The 20,365-nt window shown below is 37.9% G+C and overlaps 1 protein-coding gene and 1 long non-coding RNA gene across 2 annotated transcripts in view; one reads left to right on the top strand and one right to left on the bottom strand.

The window, feature by feature from the left end:
* The window catches only part of LOC132776573 (uncharacterized), a 44,983-nt gene extending 41,877 nt beyond the window's left edge, over window positions 1-3,106 (top strand). The window contains exon 5 of the long non-coding RNA XR_010910340.1: window positions 3,038-3,106. This is a non-coding gene — a long non-coding RNA (uncharacterized lncRNA). The remainder of the gene's footprint in view (window positions 1-3,037) is intronic.
* Window positions 1-20,365, bottom strand: part of LOC132776565 (sodium channel protein type 2 subunit alpha-like) — a 63,428-nt gene that overhangs the window by 22,344 nt on the left and 20,719 nt on the right. Inside the window, exons 14-19 of the mRNA XM_067471939.1 lie at window positions 18,176-18,414; window positions 15,746-15,919; window positions 12,812-13,168; window positions 10,619-11,074; window positions 3,116-3,233; window positions 2,172-2,326 (exon numbers count right to left, since the gene is read on the bottom strand). Coding sequence (XP_067328040.1) covers window positions 2,172-2,326; window positions 3,116-3,233; window positions 10,619-11,074; window positions 12,812-13,168; window positions 15,746-15,919; window positions 18,176-18,414 — 1,499 coding nt within the window. The remainder of the gene's footprint in view (window positions 1-2,171; window positions 2,327-3,115; window positions 3,234-10,618; window positions 11,075-12,811; window positions 13,169-15,745; window positions 15,920-18,175; window positions 18,415-20,365) is intronic.

The raw sequence follows: 20,365 nt of genomic DNA, 5'->3' as shown, positions 1-20,365 counted from the left end.
CCGCATTCACTCCTGGAAAAATTTGCATGGGAAAAAGGTGTCTTTACTGAAACTTTATCACCAATTCTTGTTTCTAAAACAAGCCAAATTTTTCAAAATCACAGGTACAGAAAGTGAGGTGAAATCTTCTGAACAGGAGTGACAGACAACAAAACAAACAGCATAGGGGTGATAACCCATCCCTATGCTATCCAAAGCTAATATAGTACATATATGACTGGAGTTACATTTTAAAAGGTGCCTGTTCCAAATTACAAAGAAATTCAACTTAAGAACAGCTCTGCAGAACATATTTTGTTTGTAACTTGGGGACTGCCTGTACTTGATATTGTACAGAAACCTACTCTTTGTCACATTTGCATCACCTCTCTCAAGTGTAGTATACTGTGGCATTTATCTTGAATGTGCTTGACAAACAATGAACCTGTCTGAAGTTTTTTTGTGCAGAAGTCATCATTTCCTGCCTAGAAAATAGCCCTTTTTAGATATTTTAACAGATGCTATCAAGATTTACTCTGAATAAAATCTGTTTATGGTTGAGATTTTCACAGAAAAGGAACACTTTCTGCAAAGTAGCAACATTTTTAAACTAGAGTCAATACTCCTGTGTTAAAACTATTTTTTACTAAATAAGTTTTTTTTCCTTACACAGAAAATGTTGATTTTGGCACAAAAACATCCATTTGTGAATTTTGCAAAAATACTTCTTGAAATGCCATTTTCCCTTCAGTTTAGGATTCTCCTTATCAGGTTTTCAATGCTTAAAAAACATGTTTTTCAACAATTCTTCAAATATTTCTGAATATATATCCCATCCTAATTGGTGTCTATGACTGAGATGAAGATCCCACAATTTCTGCACACATTCTGATTTTGGCTGGTTTAGCCCAGAGCTGCACAATCTGTGCCTCCTTCCTTAGTCTTTAAGGAAGTTCTCATCTTCCTGAGCAAATTCCCAACAATCAATTTCACTCCTCATTCACTCCTCTCAAAGGCCCCTTCTACACTACCATAAAAATCCGGATTATCTGATTTGTACTGGATTATATGGCAGTGTAGACTCATATAATCCAGTTCAAAGTAGATAACCTGCCAGAGATCCACATACAGTTTATTCTTTCATCACCATTACTAGCAGTGAAGACATAGAAATCTGTGTCAGGATTACCGGGACAGTTGTGTGCGTTCCCATGTGCCTACATTAATGAATGGATCTGACATGGTTTTACTTTCAACTATTGGAAGGAAATGTAACTGTTCCATCTTGAATGCAAATCTCCCCAGGAATACTATGTTCATCCTTCAATTACTGTATTCCAAATTTATCAGTAAACATTATTGGATTTGAAATTCTTCAACTGATAACCACACATAAAAGACATAGCCACACAAGTTAGTAGCCACCCCTTGGTTTATTCTTTCTTTTTCAGTAGTGGTTAGGTTTGATTTCCATATCTGGCAAGTTAACTTAGGCTTTTAAAAAACATAAAGAGGGAAGAATGTAAGTAGATTTGAGACAGACCATTGGTCTGTTTAGTTCAAAATTTTGTTTGCATAAATGATTATGGAAAGTCTATCAGGAGGAGAAGGTGGCAACTGAACTCTCTCAAACTTAAATCCTGTAGGTAGTTCTTTTACAGCACAGCTATGGAATCTTACATTAGTAGTAACTCAATATTCAGTGGGTCTATTTCTCTTTATTATTCACAGAAGACACAAATATGGTTAATGGTAAGTTAACAAAAATATGTGAAATGTGAAGAGGTACAAAACAAAGATGTTCATTGCCTCCTCTTTTGTTTATCTCCTGTTAAGGTTCTTAAGAAACCAGTAAGACAACAGAACAAAATTAGAGCATTAAATATAGTACAACCCTATACCCATGGGACTGGTGCCTGCAGTTTCACCTACTTGGATCCAACAAAATATGTCTTCTCTAGGAATTTCCTAACTCCTCCAGGAAATGTTATTGTTTTATCCCACTAGAAGTTCCAGCACCTAGAGTTTGTTAGTGGTAAACCTGATCCTGTTTAGCTTCCAAGTAAGCAGGACCGGGTCCACAAGTAAGAGAATAAGGGTATGCTATGGGAAGCAGTATTGTTATGGTATCATTTATGGGCCCATGGGTATTTCTAGGACTCCCATTAGTATAATACACACATATGACTTACCAAAGCACCACTGCTAAGAAGAATCATGAAGACAATGAAAGTTTCAAACCAGTTGTGTTCCACAATTCTGTAGCACGTTTTCCGAAGGTTCCACCAGAATTTGCCTTTCCCAGATTCTACATTGACTTGACAGCATTTGAATTTCCGTACACAGCCTAACAAGCAGAAAGATTTTAGTTTGAATGTCAGATTTTATATATATATGACAAATCCCACATCACAAATTAAATCCAGAGCTGATGTTCTGCAAATGGAAGGTATCTGCCTGGGAATTAACATGCCCTTTCCATTTGCAAAGATGGTTGCCCAAAATCCAGGAAAGACCTCACTAACATACAAAAACACTTACAAAAAATGGAGGACACGACAACAATGAAACTAATTTGACTACAGATTTGCCCACTACATGCTCCCTGGCTTAATTATCTAACTGATACAAAAATTTTAATTTCTAATTTTATTGCAAAAAATAGTAATGTTTAAAATAACATTCAGCAAATTTCTGACAATTATATTTTATAGGTGTAGTTGTTGGGATTAGGGCATTAGCTTCCAAGCAAGACTTCTGCCTCCCCAAATGAAATTTTCCTTCAGTCTCAAAATTTCTAACTTGGCAGTAACTTAAAACTTCAGTAAAACATTTAGAAATACAGGTTAAGCATCCAAAGAAATGGGGCAGACATAATTCTCACGAGAATGCCCAGCAAATAGCTGCATCTACACACCATATAATAAGGTTTCATAATGCAATTTAACCACATTATATGAGTCTAAACTGCTTTATAAGACACATAAATTCCTACAGAGCTTTTCTTGTGGGTAAAAATAAGCAATGTCTTTACTTGCGTTTTTCCTTATTTTTACAGGACCCTTGTATCTATTACTCCAGTGAATGTGAAGGGCTGAATGAATCATATTGCCGCCCCCCCCCCTTTTTTTAATACCTTCAGTAAAACATGGCTTTGGTTGTGATGTGTCTTCTTCTGAAGATTCGTCTTTATTTTCTCCAGGTATAGCAAGATTAACTGTACTAGCTTCAGTGGAACTACAAGTGCTGAGCATCTGTAAATAAAAAACCATAATGCATTTTATAGAAATAACAACGTATAACTATACTTTTTCTAAACTGAAACAAATATTTGCATACAGTTGTGGTACATTTCTACATTTCAAACCAAAATTTTGAGGAACAAGTATTTAAGAGAAACATGTGCATCCCTAATTTGTTTGCATTAGTACTTACCAAATGGAATTTCAGTTTTATTTGCTAAGTAACAGAGTGCATAAAGAGGCTGGTGCTACTTTGAATAAAATGTTTAAATTAATCAGTAATGCATGAATGTCCACATTTTATTTTTTCCACTTTCTACATTTCTTTATGTCAAAGAACATTTTGGTCATAATCAGTGCCTATGAGTTGACTGGCAATGAACCATTTTTTGTGACTCGCAGTTGACTACTTTTTAAACATGTTTTCACTGGTTTTATCCGTGTTTATTTGCTGTAAATTTCCTTGGGAACTCCAGTAGTCTGAGAGATGACGGACATATACCTCAACAAATAAATTGCACTGATCAGTGATAGTGGGTGCCTTCCATACACAAGAATCAACACTGCATTTTAGCCTGAACATAAAAGGAGGCAACCAAAAAACTCAACCATTCAGGAGTGGGTTTCAGCACCTTCAAAATTCAGGCTAAAATCCAGAATGGATTCACTATACCACAGATATGGAAGTGACCAGTTTCCACTTGACTGCTGACATTAGTCTATAGCAGCGGTCCTCAAACTTTTAAACAGAGAGCCAGGTCACAGTCCCTCAAACTGTTGGATGGCCAGATTATAGTTTGAAGAAAAAAAATGAATGAATTCCTATGAACACTGCACATATTTTATTTGTAGTGCAAAAAACACTTTAACAATACAATAATTAAAATGAAGAACAATTTTAAGAAATATAAACTTATAAGTATTTCAATGGGAAGTGTGGGCCTGCTTTTGGCTGATGAGATAGGATTGTTTTTGCGTGCTTTCATTTCAGACTTAGGTTGACCCTGAGTGAAGGCCGGGTAAATAATCTTGGAAGGCCGTATCCAGCCCCCGGGCCTTAGTTTGAGGATCCCTGGTCTGCAGCTAAGTCTAGTATATTCTTCATATATGAATCTGAAACTTATGTAGGAGACAGTATTAGAAACAGATGGTTCCCACAGACCACAGAAATCAGCAGTAAGATTTCAGTTGTTCTCAAAGGACGTAGATGAAACAGACTATTGCAATTTCTTCTCCTATAGATAGCAAATGGGTGGCTGACAGGTCCAATTTCACCTCCCAGGTACCCTGCAGGTCATACCAGGCCATCTGTTCCCAAGAGTACCTCCATATTCAATCATTTATAGACTAAATACAGAGCTAATGTGGAGGCACAGAAGTGACTGAGGAGGGAGAACACTCTGTATATTTTGGGAAATGTTTTGAAATGGCGTTCAGTCAAAAATGATAACTTATTAAAACATAGGATGTGTGGAGGGATTCAGGGATTAGTGGGGAGTCTCTTCCCAAAGTTGGAAATAATAATAGGATCAAGGACACTGTTTTTATATATCACATATGAGATCACCACTTGTCAGCAAATTCCAGAGTGAAGTTCTGGATGGGGACATTTTTAAATTCTGTATCTTAGAAAACCCCTAAAGTCCCCCCCTCTCTCTCACACACACTTTTTCAAAAAAGTTAATATAATATTGAGCCACCGCTACAAGACATATATCATTCCGCCACCACGCCAACAGAAGAAGCAGATATAAAAGTCATTTTTAAAAAGTGTATTGATGAAAACAGCACATAAATTTCATTCCCACAGCTTTAATTTTGCATTCTGTTTTGCCAGTGCATAGATGTGTAGATTTCTGTGCATTTTAAAACTATTTGATATTTTGGTACACAAGCCACCTCTGGTCACTTTTTAGAGACCTATTGATTCTAATTCTATGGAAAAGTTTGAGTTCATAATTATTCCAATCTGACACCATTCAGTTTTGAACCACTAGATCACATCCACAAAACATGTTAGTCACAATAAACAATATGAATTGCATGAAGAACAGATAGGTGTGAGTACCAAAATAGGTCAAAGTAGTTTTCATAATGGCATTCTCCAACCACCAACAATGTTTTTATCATACAGTATATAACATCAAAAAATGAGAGCACCAGTACACAGTTGAATGAATGAATGATGAAAGCACATCAAAAACAGTCTAGGATAATCGAAACTGCTGTCACTGCATTTCTAACTTGCAGAATTCCAAGACAAACTGTAGTATCCTGAACTTGAAAGGCATCAGTCAAATCATGTAAAAATATGTTAATTTCTTTGATGTATTCTTCTAATGTTAGAGACTTCCCATGGGAGAAGAAGCCCAATGAGTTATCTATATATTCTCTGTAATGTGCAATCATTTATTTGCCATGACCTTGCTCAATATTCTAAGCAACCAGATAACCCCCGAAGACTATCATCCCAATTCAGGGCCATAGCCCGGGGGGGGGGGGGGGGGTAGGAGTTCTAATCCTCCCCCCCCCCCAACCTGGTTTACTCAAGAATTTTAATTGGTTAACCAAGTTATGAGTAAACTAGGTTTCTTTTTTAACCTGACACATTTCAGGGCAGGGTTAACCCCCCCCCCCCCCCCCCGGCTTGGCCATTGCCAGTCCAATGGTATCACTAGGATTGATGTCACTCAGTCACTCCCTTGGGCCTCCTCCTATAACAAACTGTACCGTAACACTAACTGAAATTGAACAAAATCAGTGACCATGAAAAGTTAGCAGCAATGAAAACAACTGGATGTGTTTGACAAGGCTGCATGCCTTGAAGTGCCACTGTAATTAGGTAGTAATGCTAGTTCTAATGGCTGTTAGAAGATTTTAAAAGTTCATTAGTATAGAGTTAGTATTATTATTAGTATTATTAGTATTATTATTAGTATTATTATTATACCCCGCTTTATCTCCTCAACATAATTAAATACAAACAGCACTAAAAACATTCACAGTTACAATCCATCAAAACTATATTTAAAATTAAAAACCACAGCACCCCCTGACTAGTTCTTAAACATCTTCATCTTCAAAAGCCAGTCTGAATAACAAGGTTTTAGCCTGACGCCAGAAGGACAGCAAGGAGGGGACCATTCTGTCATCCCTGAGAAGAAGGAAATTCCAGAGTCAAGGGGCAGCCAGCAAGAAGGCCTGCTCTCTCATTCCCACCAACCGACCTTGAGATAGAGAAGGGCCTCTCCTGAAGATCTCAAGGCCTGAGGAGGTTTGTAAAAGGGCATGCAATCAGCCAAATAGCCTGGACCTAAACCGAGTTTTAGCCTTATAGGTATATTGATACAGTACATGCAAGGTGGACTTACAAAAATGTTTTGCAGATATATCTACCTATAGGGATTTTAATCAAAATTGTATTTTTTACTGAAACACTGTACAAAAATTGTACAGGCAGTCATTTTAATATTGCTTGCACCTTTCTGCACTCCCCTAGTGAAACCACACAACCAGTTTCCCTTTCCTCACACCACTATATTTCCTGAGTAATTCATTACAGCAAATTATTTTAGTTAAAAACCCTGGGGTGTTTCACACGTGCGCACATAGGGGACACTCTCCCACTTAGATTTGCTGCCTTCCATGTGAGAACAATAGAACAGGGACAATTTCAAATTACATAAGATGGGCAGCGTAGAATCTCATAATGCACTTCAATGCAGTGTAGATGTGGTTGTGTGGGGCTACCTCACTCCCTGTTTCATGTTTTGATTGATGCTCAGGTGATTTAAGATTGCATGGGGATCAAGTAAAGCAGCTATCACACTTAAGCGAATATAAATGTTACTTGCTACTCTGTTACCTTTTGAGGATTTTGGTTAGTTATAAAAATATACACCATAAACTGAAGATTGTGGTGAAATTTGAACAGTTTTTTTATAAATATGATATAAATTAATTTCAGTTGTTGAATTATGTTAAATATCTCCCGTCATTCTTTTAGTAAATGACGTTCTTGTTGTTATAAGCTCCTGTAGCAATGGTTAATTTATAATGAACATTTATATTGTTATTTCATTAGTGTATAATCATAGATTATAGTTTTTATAAAGCTGTGTAATCTATATTTATTACAAAAGTGAAAGTGTGTATATATGTTTGTATATACATATGTATGTTCCTGGATGGCTCTGAGATGGCTTGATGGATCTGGACCAAATATAGTACATAGACTCATCATGATCTAACTTAAAACACTGGTAGGGTTTGGGGAAACTCAGAAAGTATGATGGGAATTGTAGTCCAGACAACCACATTATAGCCATACATAATGAATCAGGACCAAACTTACTGCACATACCATTATGACCAACTTAACATATTGGTGGGGTTAGGGGGGTTGATAGAGGATGATGTGAGTTACAGTCCACCCACAACCTGAAAGTCATGACATGGCCACCAACAATAGATCTGTATCAAACCTGGCGCACATACTCATCATACCCAACTTACAATACTGGTGGCTTTGGGGGGTGGGGGGGATTGATAGATGATGATGGGAAATATCCATCCAAAATATTTATATAGATTTTCCTCCATAAAAGCACAAAATAATGTATTTCAAACAAACCTCATAGAGAAAGTAACAATGCCTGAAAATGCAATATTAGAAATATTGAAATTTTCCTTCTTTTCCCAAGTTGTGGTGGCACTGGGGCAAAATAGTTAAGGCAGCTTCCTCACCAAACTCTGCCTCCTACCTTATATATATATATATATATATATATAAAAATACAGCCAGAGACCTTCAAGCTTCTTGTGAGAATTCTCCAAAGTTATTGGAAAAAACAATGTTAGCCACATCATGATGGCAACACGGTAGATATTCTCGCCTCCCTGTCTAGTATAATCCTTGGTGGATGTGAATGCACCAGCGGTAGATAAAGCCTGCAAGGAGCCCGTTTACTGCTTTTTGACCACTGGTAATGGGGACTTTTTGATAGTTTAGTGTGGCCAAGGAAATCATCCTAAGGTTGTTGCCAGCTGAACACTCTGCTATAGATATAAGACCACCGAAAGAAGATAAAAAGAATTCATGTTGAGGAAAAGGCAGGAGAACTAGATGTAGGAAGAATTGTATAAACTATTCTTCATTTCTCATTCAAGTTAAGATACTGCCCTTTTGCTACATCTGCAACAAGCCAAAATGTTACATGCCCACTGTTCACAATATGCCCTCTGCCATCACTGCAAAGATGTTCGTGGTTGTTGTTGTTTTTGTTGTTGTAATCCAGGATGTGATCACTGCATATGCTTCCAAGAGCTTTGGTTACAGAGAAGCCTGGCTGCCTTACTCAGAATCAGGGCCATCATAAGACCTTTTGCTCTAGGAAAGGGAGTAGTGATGCCTTGCTGTAAGCCCAAGTTACAAATTTCTCTGGGTTCATAAGTAAAGTCGTAAGTATGAATTTTGCCAATATACTCATGATTTATGAATGCATCTTGCACAGCTCTAGGAGTTACTTCCAATAAGCCTACATGAATTTTGCATCATATATTAATTAAGTAATGTAAATATAACTTTATAACTGGACAACATTATATTTATTCCAACATTCTAGTGAGCTGTGTTTTTCAAAGGTAAAAAAATTATAATTCACTGATTTTTTTTAAAAAAACCGGTAGCTTACTCTTGATAAACTAGAGCACTCTTGCAACTTGACAGTCCAAGACAATGTGTATCCACAGATCATGCAATTAACATATTAAAATGCTATGTAAAAAAAAATCACCCAACAAAGTGAACGTGGGGGACTGGCCCTTATCGTGCTGTAATATGGGCCATGGGACTCAAATTACAGTTCGGTTTTTACTGGTACTGTGATGGATGAAGGTGGCATACACCATAGCTTGATAGCATGCACGCCAATCAATTTTGATTCAACAGTGACCATGTATGTATGATTTGTTGAAGTAACCTGTTCAAAAGGGCTGACACACGTTGATCTGCCTGGTTAAAAAGCACCAGAGCTGCACTCTTGGTTTGTCCAGCTTGATTTTAGTCCTGTGAGAAGTAAAAGTGGTAGGAAATGATATTGAAAAGACAAATACTACTTTGTTGTGAGTTTTGGAAAAACCACGAACACAAGTACAAAAATATTATTGAATGTCTACATTAGCAAGTCGGTGACAATAAGAAAACATCATAATAGCTTGAAAACAGACGTATACATTATGAATACAGTATGATCCCTATACCCATGAGATTGATACCACCAGTTTCACCTACTCAAATCCTACAACAAATCCTTCATATATACAGGGGTCATACTGTATTCAAATACAATAAAAGAAAGATATATTAATACGTATGTTTAATTTTTTCCATTTACATATTCCACTTTTCTGTTTTTGACAATTAGCACAATATTAATTATCTCAATAGCAAGCTAGAGTGTTAAGTTAGTTCAATATCAAGGGTGAATGTATGTATGCATTATTTTCAGGGTGGTGCTCACTATAAGGTTAAACATGATGGGCCACAGTAAACCTAATTAGTGAGCTCAAATAGAACAGACCTTTGCATTAATGGAAACCTAGCATGTCAGCATATATAAACATCTGATTGATTTAATAGGTCTACTCTATTTGGGACTAACAATTAGATTAAAGACTGAATTGCTCTGCTAAAAGAAACAAGACAAAATAAAATACAACTGACATACAGTTGTACTTCCTCACAATGGCCACATGAAAGATAAGCAGCCTGATGGGAAGAAGAGGAGACTTATGCAGACAACCAGGTTGAAGTGATGTTGGTCTCTAATTATTTTTGTTCCCAACCACGACAGCCAATTGTCAGCAAATGCTCTCCAACATCTGGAGGGCAATTGATTCCTCTATCCAAATTGAATTATTCCCATTGACTGATACGAATGACTCCAGCTGGTCCATTTCCATTTGTTGTGTTTCTACAAATCTGGGCATTTGAAAGGCATATTTCATTTCTTCAGAACTACTTCATTAAGTTTTTGACATCTTTCCAGCACCACCTCACATCTCCAGGGCTACTTTCCTGTGCAAAAATACATATTCATGGCTATTGAGTTTCCTTTCATTAGGAGTAACCCTGTGGCCTGAGTCCAGCAATGTCCAGAGATATGCTATGGCCAATTTGTTAATGAATAAACCCATACTACACTATTTTCTATTTCTGTCACTTTCAATATTGTAAGTCAACAGATTTGTAGGAAAAAAATACCCAGACTAGTGAGAGATCATGTTTTAAAAATATTAATGCACATACACTGAATGATACAGACAAATAAAAAGAACAATGAGTAAAGTGCATAAACCTTGGTAGAAGAGTTCAATAAAATAATTTTACATCTTACCTCTTTACTTTCTTCAAGTTCAGATATACTGCTAAGTTCCTCTGTATTTATGTGTTCAAAATCTGACTCTCCCACAGCTATTGGTACTGTCACAGTGAGATTTGGATTATTGATGAATGACATATGATCGGAGCTGTCCATGTAAATGATACTACTAGCTGTTTTCTCAATGCAATAATCCAGAGCTTTGTTGATTTCTGCTACAGTGTGATTGGGAATGCACCCGCCTTGCATGTTGTTTTGCACATCAGTTGAATCAACTCTGGTGGATGGTTTACATTTTTGCAAAATGGTAATTTGAATAAATTCAATTATTTTTCTTTTTACAATGCTTATTCCTCTTCGAATCCTCGCCACAGCAATCTGGAGATTGTTGACTTCAGTTTCCTGTTCAGGAGCAGCAAGGCTGTCTGAACTAAAAGAGCTCAATAATAAGGCCAGGAAGAGATTTAGTACCTGGGAAGACAAAGAACTCAATCAGTTCGTTTTCAGAAGGTTCAATTGTAATATATAGACCAGTAATTATCAACTGAATACATACATTCACATTTTAATTTCAGGATATCTACCATAATAAAAGAAAACATTTATCTCTGTAAGTTTATGTCTGAAACAATGAAATCGAGTCACCTAAAATCTGACAGAGATACTAAGAGAATTTAATAAGGACAAATCTCAAGGTTATTTAATTTTAATTAAAATATATATCAAGATTGAATTAATATCTTCAGTCACTAGGTGCATATGTAGTAAAGTTTATTGATTAGTCCACTGACCATATCAACAGTAAAAGACAAAAACAAGAAAATATGCAAATAGACACTAATCACTGTCCTAAAACTCCTGGAATAGTGAACATATATTAAAACACATTTAAAAATTGATTAAGTTAAAAGTTAAAGATAATTAAAATATCATCATCATCATCATTAAAGTGCCAAGGTAAAGCTTCATACCACAGAAGTTAAGGAAGAAGGTTAAAACAATGGTTAAAATAGACCAGCTATTACACAATCCCAAACCAGTTCAGATATCTGCATCACCCTACAGTTAAGAGTAATAACTCGGCTATCTTTTGGCACGCAGTAACTGGAATTTTGAAGGAAAGGAAATTTGCATTTAATATACCTATCCCCGCAGAAGACTGGGAAATTACTATACCCACTTGTTTGCTCCATCAGAACCCACAGTGACGCAGCCTCCAGTTAAAAGATTTACCTATAGAAGTCGTATCCCATTGGCCTCCAGTAACAGAATATGAGATCAGATGTATCATAAACAACTTAAAGATCAATAAAGCCCCAGGGGAAGACTATCTACCTGCTGAGCTATTAAAAAATACCTGAACTAGTGGGCCCCTCTATTAGCAGACCTATTTACACACATAAATAACACCCTAGGTGGCATACTTTCCTTGTTTTTGTTGTCTTTTGGAGAAGATGCTATAGTTCAGGGTGGGAACATTAATTTTTCCAAGACTCACCAGACTTTCATTAATAGATTCTCTTCCTCTTCCCACCCTCACTCCATCCCTATATAATAGTAATTTGGCTAATGAGATTGAAAAGAAATAAATATCTTCTTACTGTTATTAAAAACAAGTATTAGCAAGATAGGCAGTGCCATTTTTCTCACCACAACAGCACAAACACAACTGGAAATTTAACAACCTTAATACCACAAATAGAAACTTTTTTGATTATAGAAAATACACAAAAATTATGCTAATGTATACATTGATATACATGGTGCTGTACATGAAAAATACAACAAACAACCTTGCTAAAAGCCTACTGTTTAGAAGAAGGGAATCTTGTCAGCACAGACATTTGTCAATAATAGCTTATGAAATCTCCTACGGCTATGTTCCCAACATGGTCTCCTCAAAGTGTGTTGGACTATAACCATCATTTTCTCTAAGGTAGCACAGCCATGAACCATGCTGTTTTAAGATGATGGAAAATAGTAAACTAACACATCTGAAGAGTGCCATATTGGGGAAAGCATCCCAACAGTTTTTGATTCTGCAAATAAATGTCAAAAAGTTCTACTTATTAATTGTCCTGTGTGGCATTGGGATAAGAACATGTGGCCCTTATAAATGAACACATTGATATTATCCCCATTTGCGACAGGTAGATAATACATTTAAGCCAACCACCATTATATAAGGTAAAAGCTGAAATGACATACCACAAGGTTTCCAATCACCATCACCATCATGAAGACAACGAGACACATAGCTTGACCTGCAACCTCCATACAGTCCCACATGGTTTCTATCCATTCTCCACAAAGCACTCGGAATACGATCAAGAAAGAGTGGTAGAAATCATTCATGTGCCACCGTGGAAGAGTACAGTCAGTTGAAATCTTGCACTTACAAGACTCGTATTGTTTGCCAAACAACTGCATTCCAACCACGGCAAAAATGAAGACAATGATGGCAAGGACCAAGGTCAGATTTCCCAGAGCACCCACTGAGTTCCCAATAATCTTGATTAGCATGTTGAGAGTGGGCCAAGATTTTGCCAGCTTGAACACTCGAAGCTGAAAACCATAATGACGATTATAAACATAAATATGTATACAGTATAAGGAAGAAAGAGTGAAGAGTTTAAGCAACCGAGTAGTCAGAAAACTTCGATTTCAAACATATTGTGCTCTCTTACTGATGGGACTGGGCACTGCAAAGACAGACAGGTGCTCACCAGATGTTTTTGACAATTCATGTAAGATGCAGCAGCAGATATAGACAATTGTAAAGTATTATAGAATGCATGCTACATGTAATCTGTAAGGGAGTTGGTCTATCGCTGGCCTACTGCTATAGCGCTGAAGTAGGAGATGAAAAAGGCAAAGAGGATGAGGAAGGTTGGTAGAAGTAGAAGTAATAGTAGTATGGCAGGCTTTCCTAAGTACAGCAATACCTTAACTTAAAAGTTTAATTCATTCCATGGCCAAGCACTTAACTCAAATCATTTTTATCTCAATGCAAATTTTCCCATTGAAATGCATTGAAATGCTATTAATCCATCTCTCTTCCCAACCTCCCTGAAAACCACACCATTTTTGGGTTATGTGTTTTTAAGTAAGAAAAAATGTACTTTATAATTAAAAAATAATGTATAAAAATGTACTTTTAGGAAAACAGAAATAATCACCCTTCCATACCAGATAAACAGAAACTGATGGGAGGTCATCTTCTTTTCCTATCGATCAATGCCTCCCTCCTTGCAGATTCCCTGCTTCTTCCATCACCTTAGTTCTATTTCTTATCCTGATTTTGAATCTTGGATCCAAGTCCAAACAGAATCAGCCCTGGTTTGGATTTGGATGAGATGGTCCCAGGTTCAGTAGTTGGAAATATTTCAGAGGAAGGAACTGGCAAACACCAGCCCTGTGAAATCCACTTGAAAGGACAACTTCAAAGCACAGTCAGAAAGGCTAGGCCCAGAGTTCCCTACATGGAAGCCCTCTCTATTCCACCCAGTTTGCGGGTGTCCATTCGTTCTTCGTTCCTTAGTGGGGTGACATCACCGCTGGCTGCTTCTCTCATGTCTTTCTCCTTCCCTCCATAGCTGCCTAGCCTGCCTGCCTCTCTCTGATCTGGCCATCTGGCTCTCCTTACCAGCCACGTACCCAGCCGGCTTTCTCTCTCTCTCTCTCCATTGAACTCCTTCATGTGCCCTATGTCTTGATGGGAAAAAAGGGCAACATGCACTCGCATGCTCACAGAGCCCACACAAAGGCCTTGTACCAGGCAAGATGGCAGCCAGTGTATCACAAGTCCTCTTGATGCTTGTAAAACTCCAACTCCCATCATTCTTTCCCCACTGCAAAGGCCCTAAAGTTACTCAACACGGTGAAAACATATATAGACCAATAGTGCTAACACAGTTTGTCACATATCAGGGTCTCTGCTTCAGCACAAAGGCTGCCGGGAAAGTTGAAGGGAGAGGAAGCACTGGTCCTGCTCCTTGAGAAGCCCCCACTCGGCCACCCTGTTGCTTCGTGGGCAAAGGATGCAGCAGCGGTGGCACTACTACTGCCCTGGGCCTCTGGCGGCCTCCCTCCTGGTGGTGATGACGCTGCAGGCAAAAGCCCCGGCCATCCTCTTTTCCATAAAACCCCCCACAAAGGGTGCTACAAATGAAGTAATGACACTTTCCTGGGTTAGCTATCTTCAGTTTACTCAGCATGAGGAATACAGTTGGGTTCTAGAGCAAAAAGATTTCTAAACTGGGTTGAAAACTCAATGTTGCCTCTAGTGATTTTTGGCCATCACTAGTCTAAACCAGTCCATCCTCCAGCATTTTGTTTTCTCTAAGCAGCCAGTTGGTTCTAATTTGAATCATAATTACCAAATCAGAGACCCTACCAACTGAAGCTATAAACATATCTCTACTACAGAAGGAAAAAAATCTGCAAAACAGTGAGGGATCAATGAGGGCATATCCCTTCTTTATATTACCACAACGTCTTAGGTACGTGCAGCAGGAATCTCTCCATCTCCTGTTGCTCACTGTAAGGGGCCCTCTAATCCATGAAGCACAGGGTTTTGTTTGTTTGTTTGTTTGTTTGTTTGTTTGTTTGTTTGTTTTTAAAAAAATCCCTGCCTCCTAACAATGAAAGTGAACTATAGATATTTTGCCAGCAGCTGCAGACTTCCCAAAGCATGAAATAATTTCATTATATTTTTTTTACCAAAACTCCACTGAGTAGGACATAAAATATCTGCTCATCCCTCAACGGAAGCATCAGATGGAAAGAAATGGAATACGTCAGTGAAGGGAAAGAAATGGAACCTTGTTCTGAAAAAAAGGTATGATGCACCTATATGTCTGATTCAGATGTCTATCAAATGTTTACTCATGCTCCTAGTAAATCCTTGGTGAGACTTTAATGGATCACATTGAGTTATAGCAGATCTAAGGACACTGTGTTAAATGTAATAACACTTGAGATTTAGAGCTCTCAGGCAGAACCTCTCAGATTCTAGCAAGCCCTGAATCCATTTAGGCACCATACTCTAATTGGAGAAAGGATGTCTAAGCAGCAAGTACCCTCACCACCCCCAGCCAAGCCAGGAGTCCAAACAGAAATAGGATTTAGTGACATATTTACCAGTCTGAAGGATCTTAGAACTGACAGTCCATCTATATTTGAAAGTCCTAGCTCCATCAAACTCAGGCTGACAATGATGCTATCAAAAATATTCCATCCTTCTTGGAAGTAATAATAAGGATCCATCGCTATGATTTTCAGGACCATTTCTGCAGTGAAGATCCCAGTGAAGACCTGAGCACAGAACATTTTACAATCAGTCACTGTATTTGGTTATACCAACTTTTTGCTACCTTTAAAAATTTTGTTGCCTGTGAATAGAAAAGATAAAGCAATGCTTAAAACCAATATACAATTGCTGAAACCCAGGTCTGGTTCCAATCTGGGCTATAAATCTGCACATTTCCTACTAAAGTGGAATTCCACATAGTTTACAAGATTAAGAGTCCTTCCACACAGCCATATAATCCAGAATATCAAGGCAGAAAATGCCACAATATCTGCTTTGAACTGGAATATCTGAGTCCACACTATCATACAGTATATCCCAGTTCAAAGCAGATAATGTGGGATTTTATTCAGCTGTGTGGAACAGGCCTAAAATAAATTCAGTATAGATAAAAGCAAATAAAATTTTATCATCACTACCATGCAGTTATACTAGCTATACTATTCAAACATGAATGAAAGAATTTTCTTTTAAAAAGAAATAAAAGCATGTATATTTACCTGCTACCAGGTAAAACTCATTTTACTATGGCAGGTTGTCAACTTTTGATTGACTATTAAAATGGTCAATCAGCAGCTGGCAACCTGCCTGAGTAAAATGAACTTTGCATGTCAACAGAAGGATAGCAAAGAGATGCTGCGTCTACACAGGCCAAATAATGTGCATTCACTTCTCATTTACTTGAAGAATCTGCAAGACTGTATTCACAGTAGAAGTGTTGGGTTCAGCCATTAATCTGGTGCATGGAAAAAAGGGATGTGTTCCAGAGCTTCCAGGAAGCTCTGAAATGATCTTGGTGTTTTGGACACCAATCCATTGTTTACATGCTGTGTTCAAAGACCAGCACTGTGTCATCAGCCACAAACAGCTCCTTCATAGAGGCTTATTTGCAATGTTGCTCCCGGTGTCCTGCAATGTGATCAGGAAAAGCAACATCACCAGCAAGACTCTGCAAGGCAGCTGTTTGTGGCCAGCAGCAAAGCAGTGGTGGTAGACGAAGTGGCCCCAATATACTCTAGGCCTGGCCAACTGTCTGAACCCCCAAAGGGCTCTGGGGGTACTCCCAAGCCTCATCTACACTGACTATATAATGCAGTTTGATCTACATTAAATTATCAGTGTAGCTGAAGACCCAGAGTTCATCAAGACGGGTCTGGAATAGTTTATTCCTGATCAATTAAGTAAGTGAGAAGCTTTCCAGTGCCTAGGAACAACCGCCAAAAAGGCCTTCTCCAAATGTGCCTCTGAGATTCCTGGGAATGACAGAAAGACCTATTCTGAAGGTCTCAGAGCCCAAAAAAATCATATAGGAGAATGTTTTCCTTCTGATAACTTGCACTCAAGTTACATAAGCCTCTTTAACTCACAACCAGAACTTTGAATTGTTAATGGAAATAGACTAGTGGAGCCACTGTAACAAAAAAGGCTGTATTGTCCTTGTAGCTAGTTCTGGTCTGACTCTAGTCTCCGGGACCAGTGGATGTTTCTGAACACTTTCCAAAGACAGATCCCACATACAACACATTGCAGTAATCCAAACTGAGCCATCATCTGGGAATAGAATATGATCTGAAAATTGGCATGTTAATGGGAAAGCTTGTATTATTCAATAAAAGACAAGACAGATGCCATGAAAACTGTTTGCTAAAAAGTCACTCTTTTTAACTGTGAACTGCTATAAAGCAGAGGAAAACTGTACATTTTCCCAATCGAACAGGTAGTAATATCAGGGATGGAACCAGTCTACCCATTCTGTGAATACATGAAAGCCAGATGATCTGGTGGTGAACAAGGTGGCTTCATGTGCAGGACAGAGGCAGAGTAACACTTGCATGGTTAGAGTTGTGAGATGTTTTTGATGGCAGAGACAATTATGTCATCTATCTTGCTCTTAGACTTTCATGTTATTTTTACAAATGCAGCAGGAGAAGCAAGATCTCCCCTATAATAAGTGTTGAGAGCCATTTTAGTTGTAGTATGAAGACATTTAGGATGCCTTGGTTGTGAATTCTATGACTGTGAAGTGGTTTAATAAATTAGGTACTGCAATCTGTACATGCGCATTTTCACTTCTCTTTCATCAGAAGCATGGCTATGAAGACTGTCGTAATGGATATTTGCAGCTGAAAATGTACCACAATACCACATGTAAATGAACGCACAGAGACATTCATTTCTGAAAGGATAGATTTTCTGATCTTGAACAAAAACTTTTGAGTTTATTAGTTAGAGAAAATCATTCAATATAAACATCAACTCACCAAGTTTCCATTTTTAAGAACATCGCTGAAAGCTTGATCACTCGGATAATGTTCCAAAGCCATAAACACAGTGTTTGCCACAATGCAGATGGTAATGCCAAGATCGACAAATGGGTCCATCACAATGAAATAAACAACTTTCTTTACTTCTATCCAAGCACTGGAACAGTCCCAAATCAAGTACGTGTGGGCAAATTTGTACCAGCCTGGTGGGCATTTCTGTCTAGATTCTTCAAGTTCTGAGGGAAGCCATGTTGAAAATATAAGAATGATGTTCAGTGCATTATGCTAATTAAGATAAATCAAAACTAACTAAAGCATAACCTCAAATTTGAAAATTCATTCTAATTTCTCAGGGCTTGACATGATCATAGCTTTAGTAGATTACAAGAAAAAATACCTGACATTGAATATTAGACCATTTGGAGAACGGGAGATCTCCCATTGTTGCCAACTGAAGTCCCTTCCCCCTGCCAGTCACCACAAGAAACGGGAATTGATCAATATCGTGTACATGGAAGAAAGCATTAAACCTCTTATGCCATGTCCCCATTGAAGCTCCATCCCCTGAACCAAGTGTTGCACTTTTAGACTGAGGGCCCTTCCACACAGCCATATAATTTAGAATATCAGGGTAGAATAACCCACAATAACTTCTTTGAACTGGGTAATCTGGGTCCACACTGCCATATATCCCAGTTCAAAGAAGATAATGCCAGATTTTATACAAATGTGTGAACGGGGTCTGAGGTGCCTCAAAGATTTCAGTCCTATTGGCAGTTTGGTAAAGAGCATCGGTTGAGGTATGAGACTGGTGTCTCCAGATTCAGAGGAAGCTTGACTCGTTAACAGTCCCACCAAAATGCTAAAAAACAATAAAAAACACAAGCATAGAGATAAAGGTAATGTATTAGGGCTGTGCAAAGTATGGGTGTGAGGGTGATGTGATTGACAACAGCAGCTGTATGATGCCTTTTCCTTGTTAGCCAATTACACAGCTTTCTACTTCTCCCCTCAGCATCTCCTCCCCTTAGCTTCTGTGTTTCTTTGTGGAGTTAGTAGGAGAGAAAAACTTTTAAAAATTACTAAAGATCAGTAGATGAATGCATCTTTCTGAAACATTGTAGGATTGATGCCCTGCTCATCGCGCAGAAATTCAAAGGGATATGCCTTGTAGTTTTTTTTTAAAAAGTAGTTTTAAAAACTTTTAAAAGTTTCTAAAAACCAGTGGATGACCAAAACATTCTGAAACTTGGAAGGCTTAAAGCCATAAAATGTTGTCTACAAGTGTGCCAAGTTTCAAATGCCAGCGAAACGAGTCTTGAAATTTTCCCCATTGCTGCTAATGGAACAAATCTTAACGAAACAATTCTGAAGCTTTGGATTAAGAAATGAAATGGGACCCATCCGAATCTTTACTAAACAAAGTGGGGCCATCCAAATCTCCTAAACAAATTACTAATCGGATTTCAGCTGCTTCGCACATCTCTATAATGTATAGCCCAAAGGAATAGTTGGCAATCAGGGATGGTTGTTTTGCCACTACCACTGCCTACCTCACTGGATGTCTTTATGTGGTTTAAGCTACAACAAGGCTTACTGTCTTATTTATTATCTCATTCTCTGATTTTCAAACACATCTTCATGTACTTTCTCAGATAGCTCAAGTTTTTCTTATACATATATACATCTCAAAGATAACAGTATCACATTCCAAGACAGAACTCATTCCTATGTATATTGCTAAGCAGAGAGGGAAGTACAAGTCAATCTAAATTGTTCAGCAGGGTTAGCTCGTGGTATTTTTACATCTGAAGTCAAGTATCAAGTGACACCCATGATCCACAACAGTCAAGATACATAGTATCCACAGCCAACCAAGTGAGTTTGATGCCTGAAACAGAAATCTCACAAGGACTTTTTCCACATGCATGATAGTTAAAAGAAAACAACAAAAACACAGTAACCACTGATTGCTGATCTTTCATGGGATGCAAATTATGTTGTCTTAGACTGCTAACTAACTTGAGGAATGCAAGGCTGGGGTGAAAATTGCTGGAAGAAACATTAACAACCTTAGATATGCAGATGACACCACTTTGATGGCCAAAACGAGGAGGAGCTGAGAAGCCTTCTAATCAAGGTGAAAGAAGAAAGCACAAAAGCTGGGTTGCAGTTAAACATTAAAAA

Source organism: Anolis sagrei, chromosome 1, assembly GCF_037176765.1.
Source record: "Anolis sagrei isolate rAnoSag1 chromosome 1, rAnoSag1.mat, whole genome shotgun sequence".
NCBI lineage: Eukaryota > Metazoa > Chordata > Lepidosauria > Squamata > Dactyloidae > Anolis > Anolis sagrei.
This window is presented reverse-complemented; position numbering and strand designations above follow the sequence as displayed.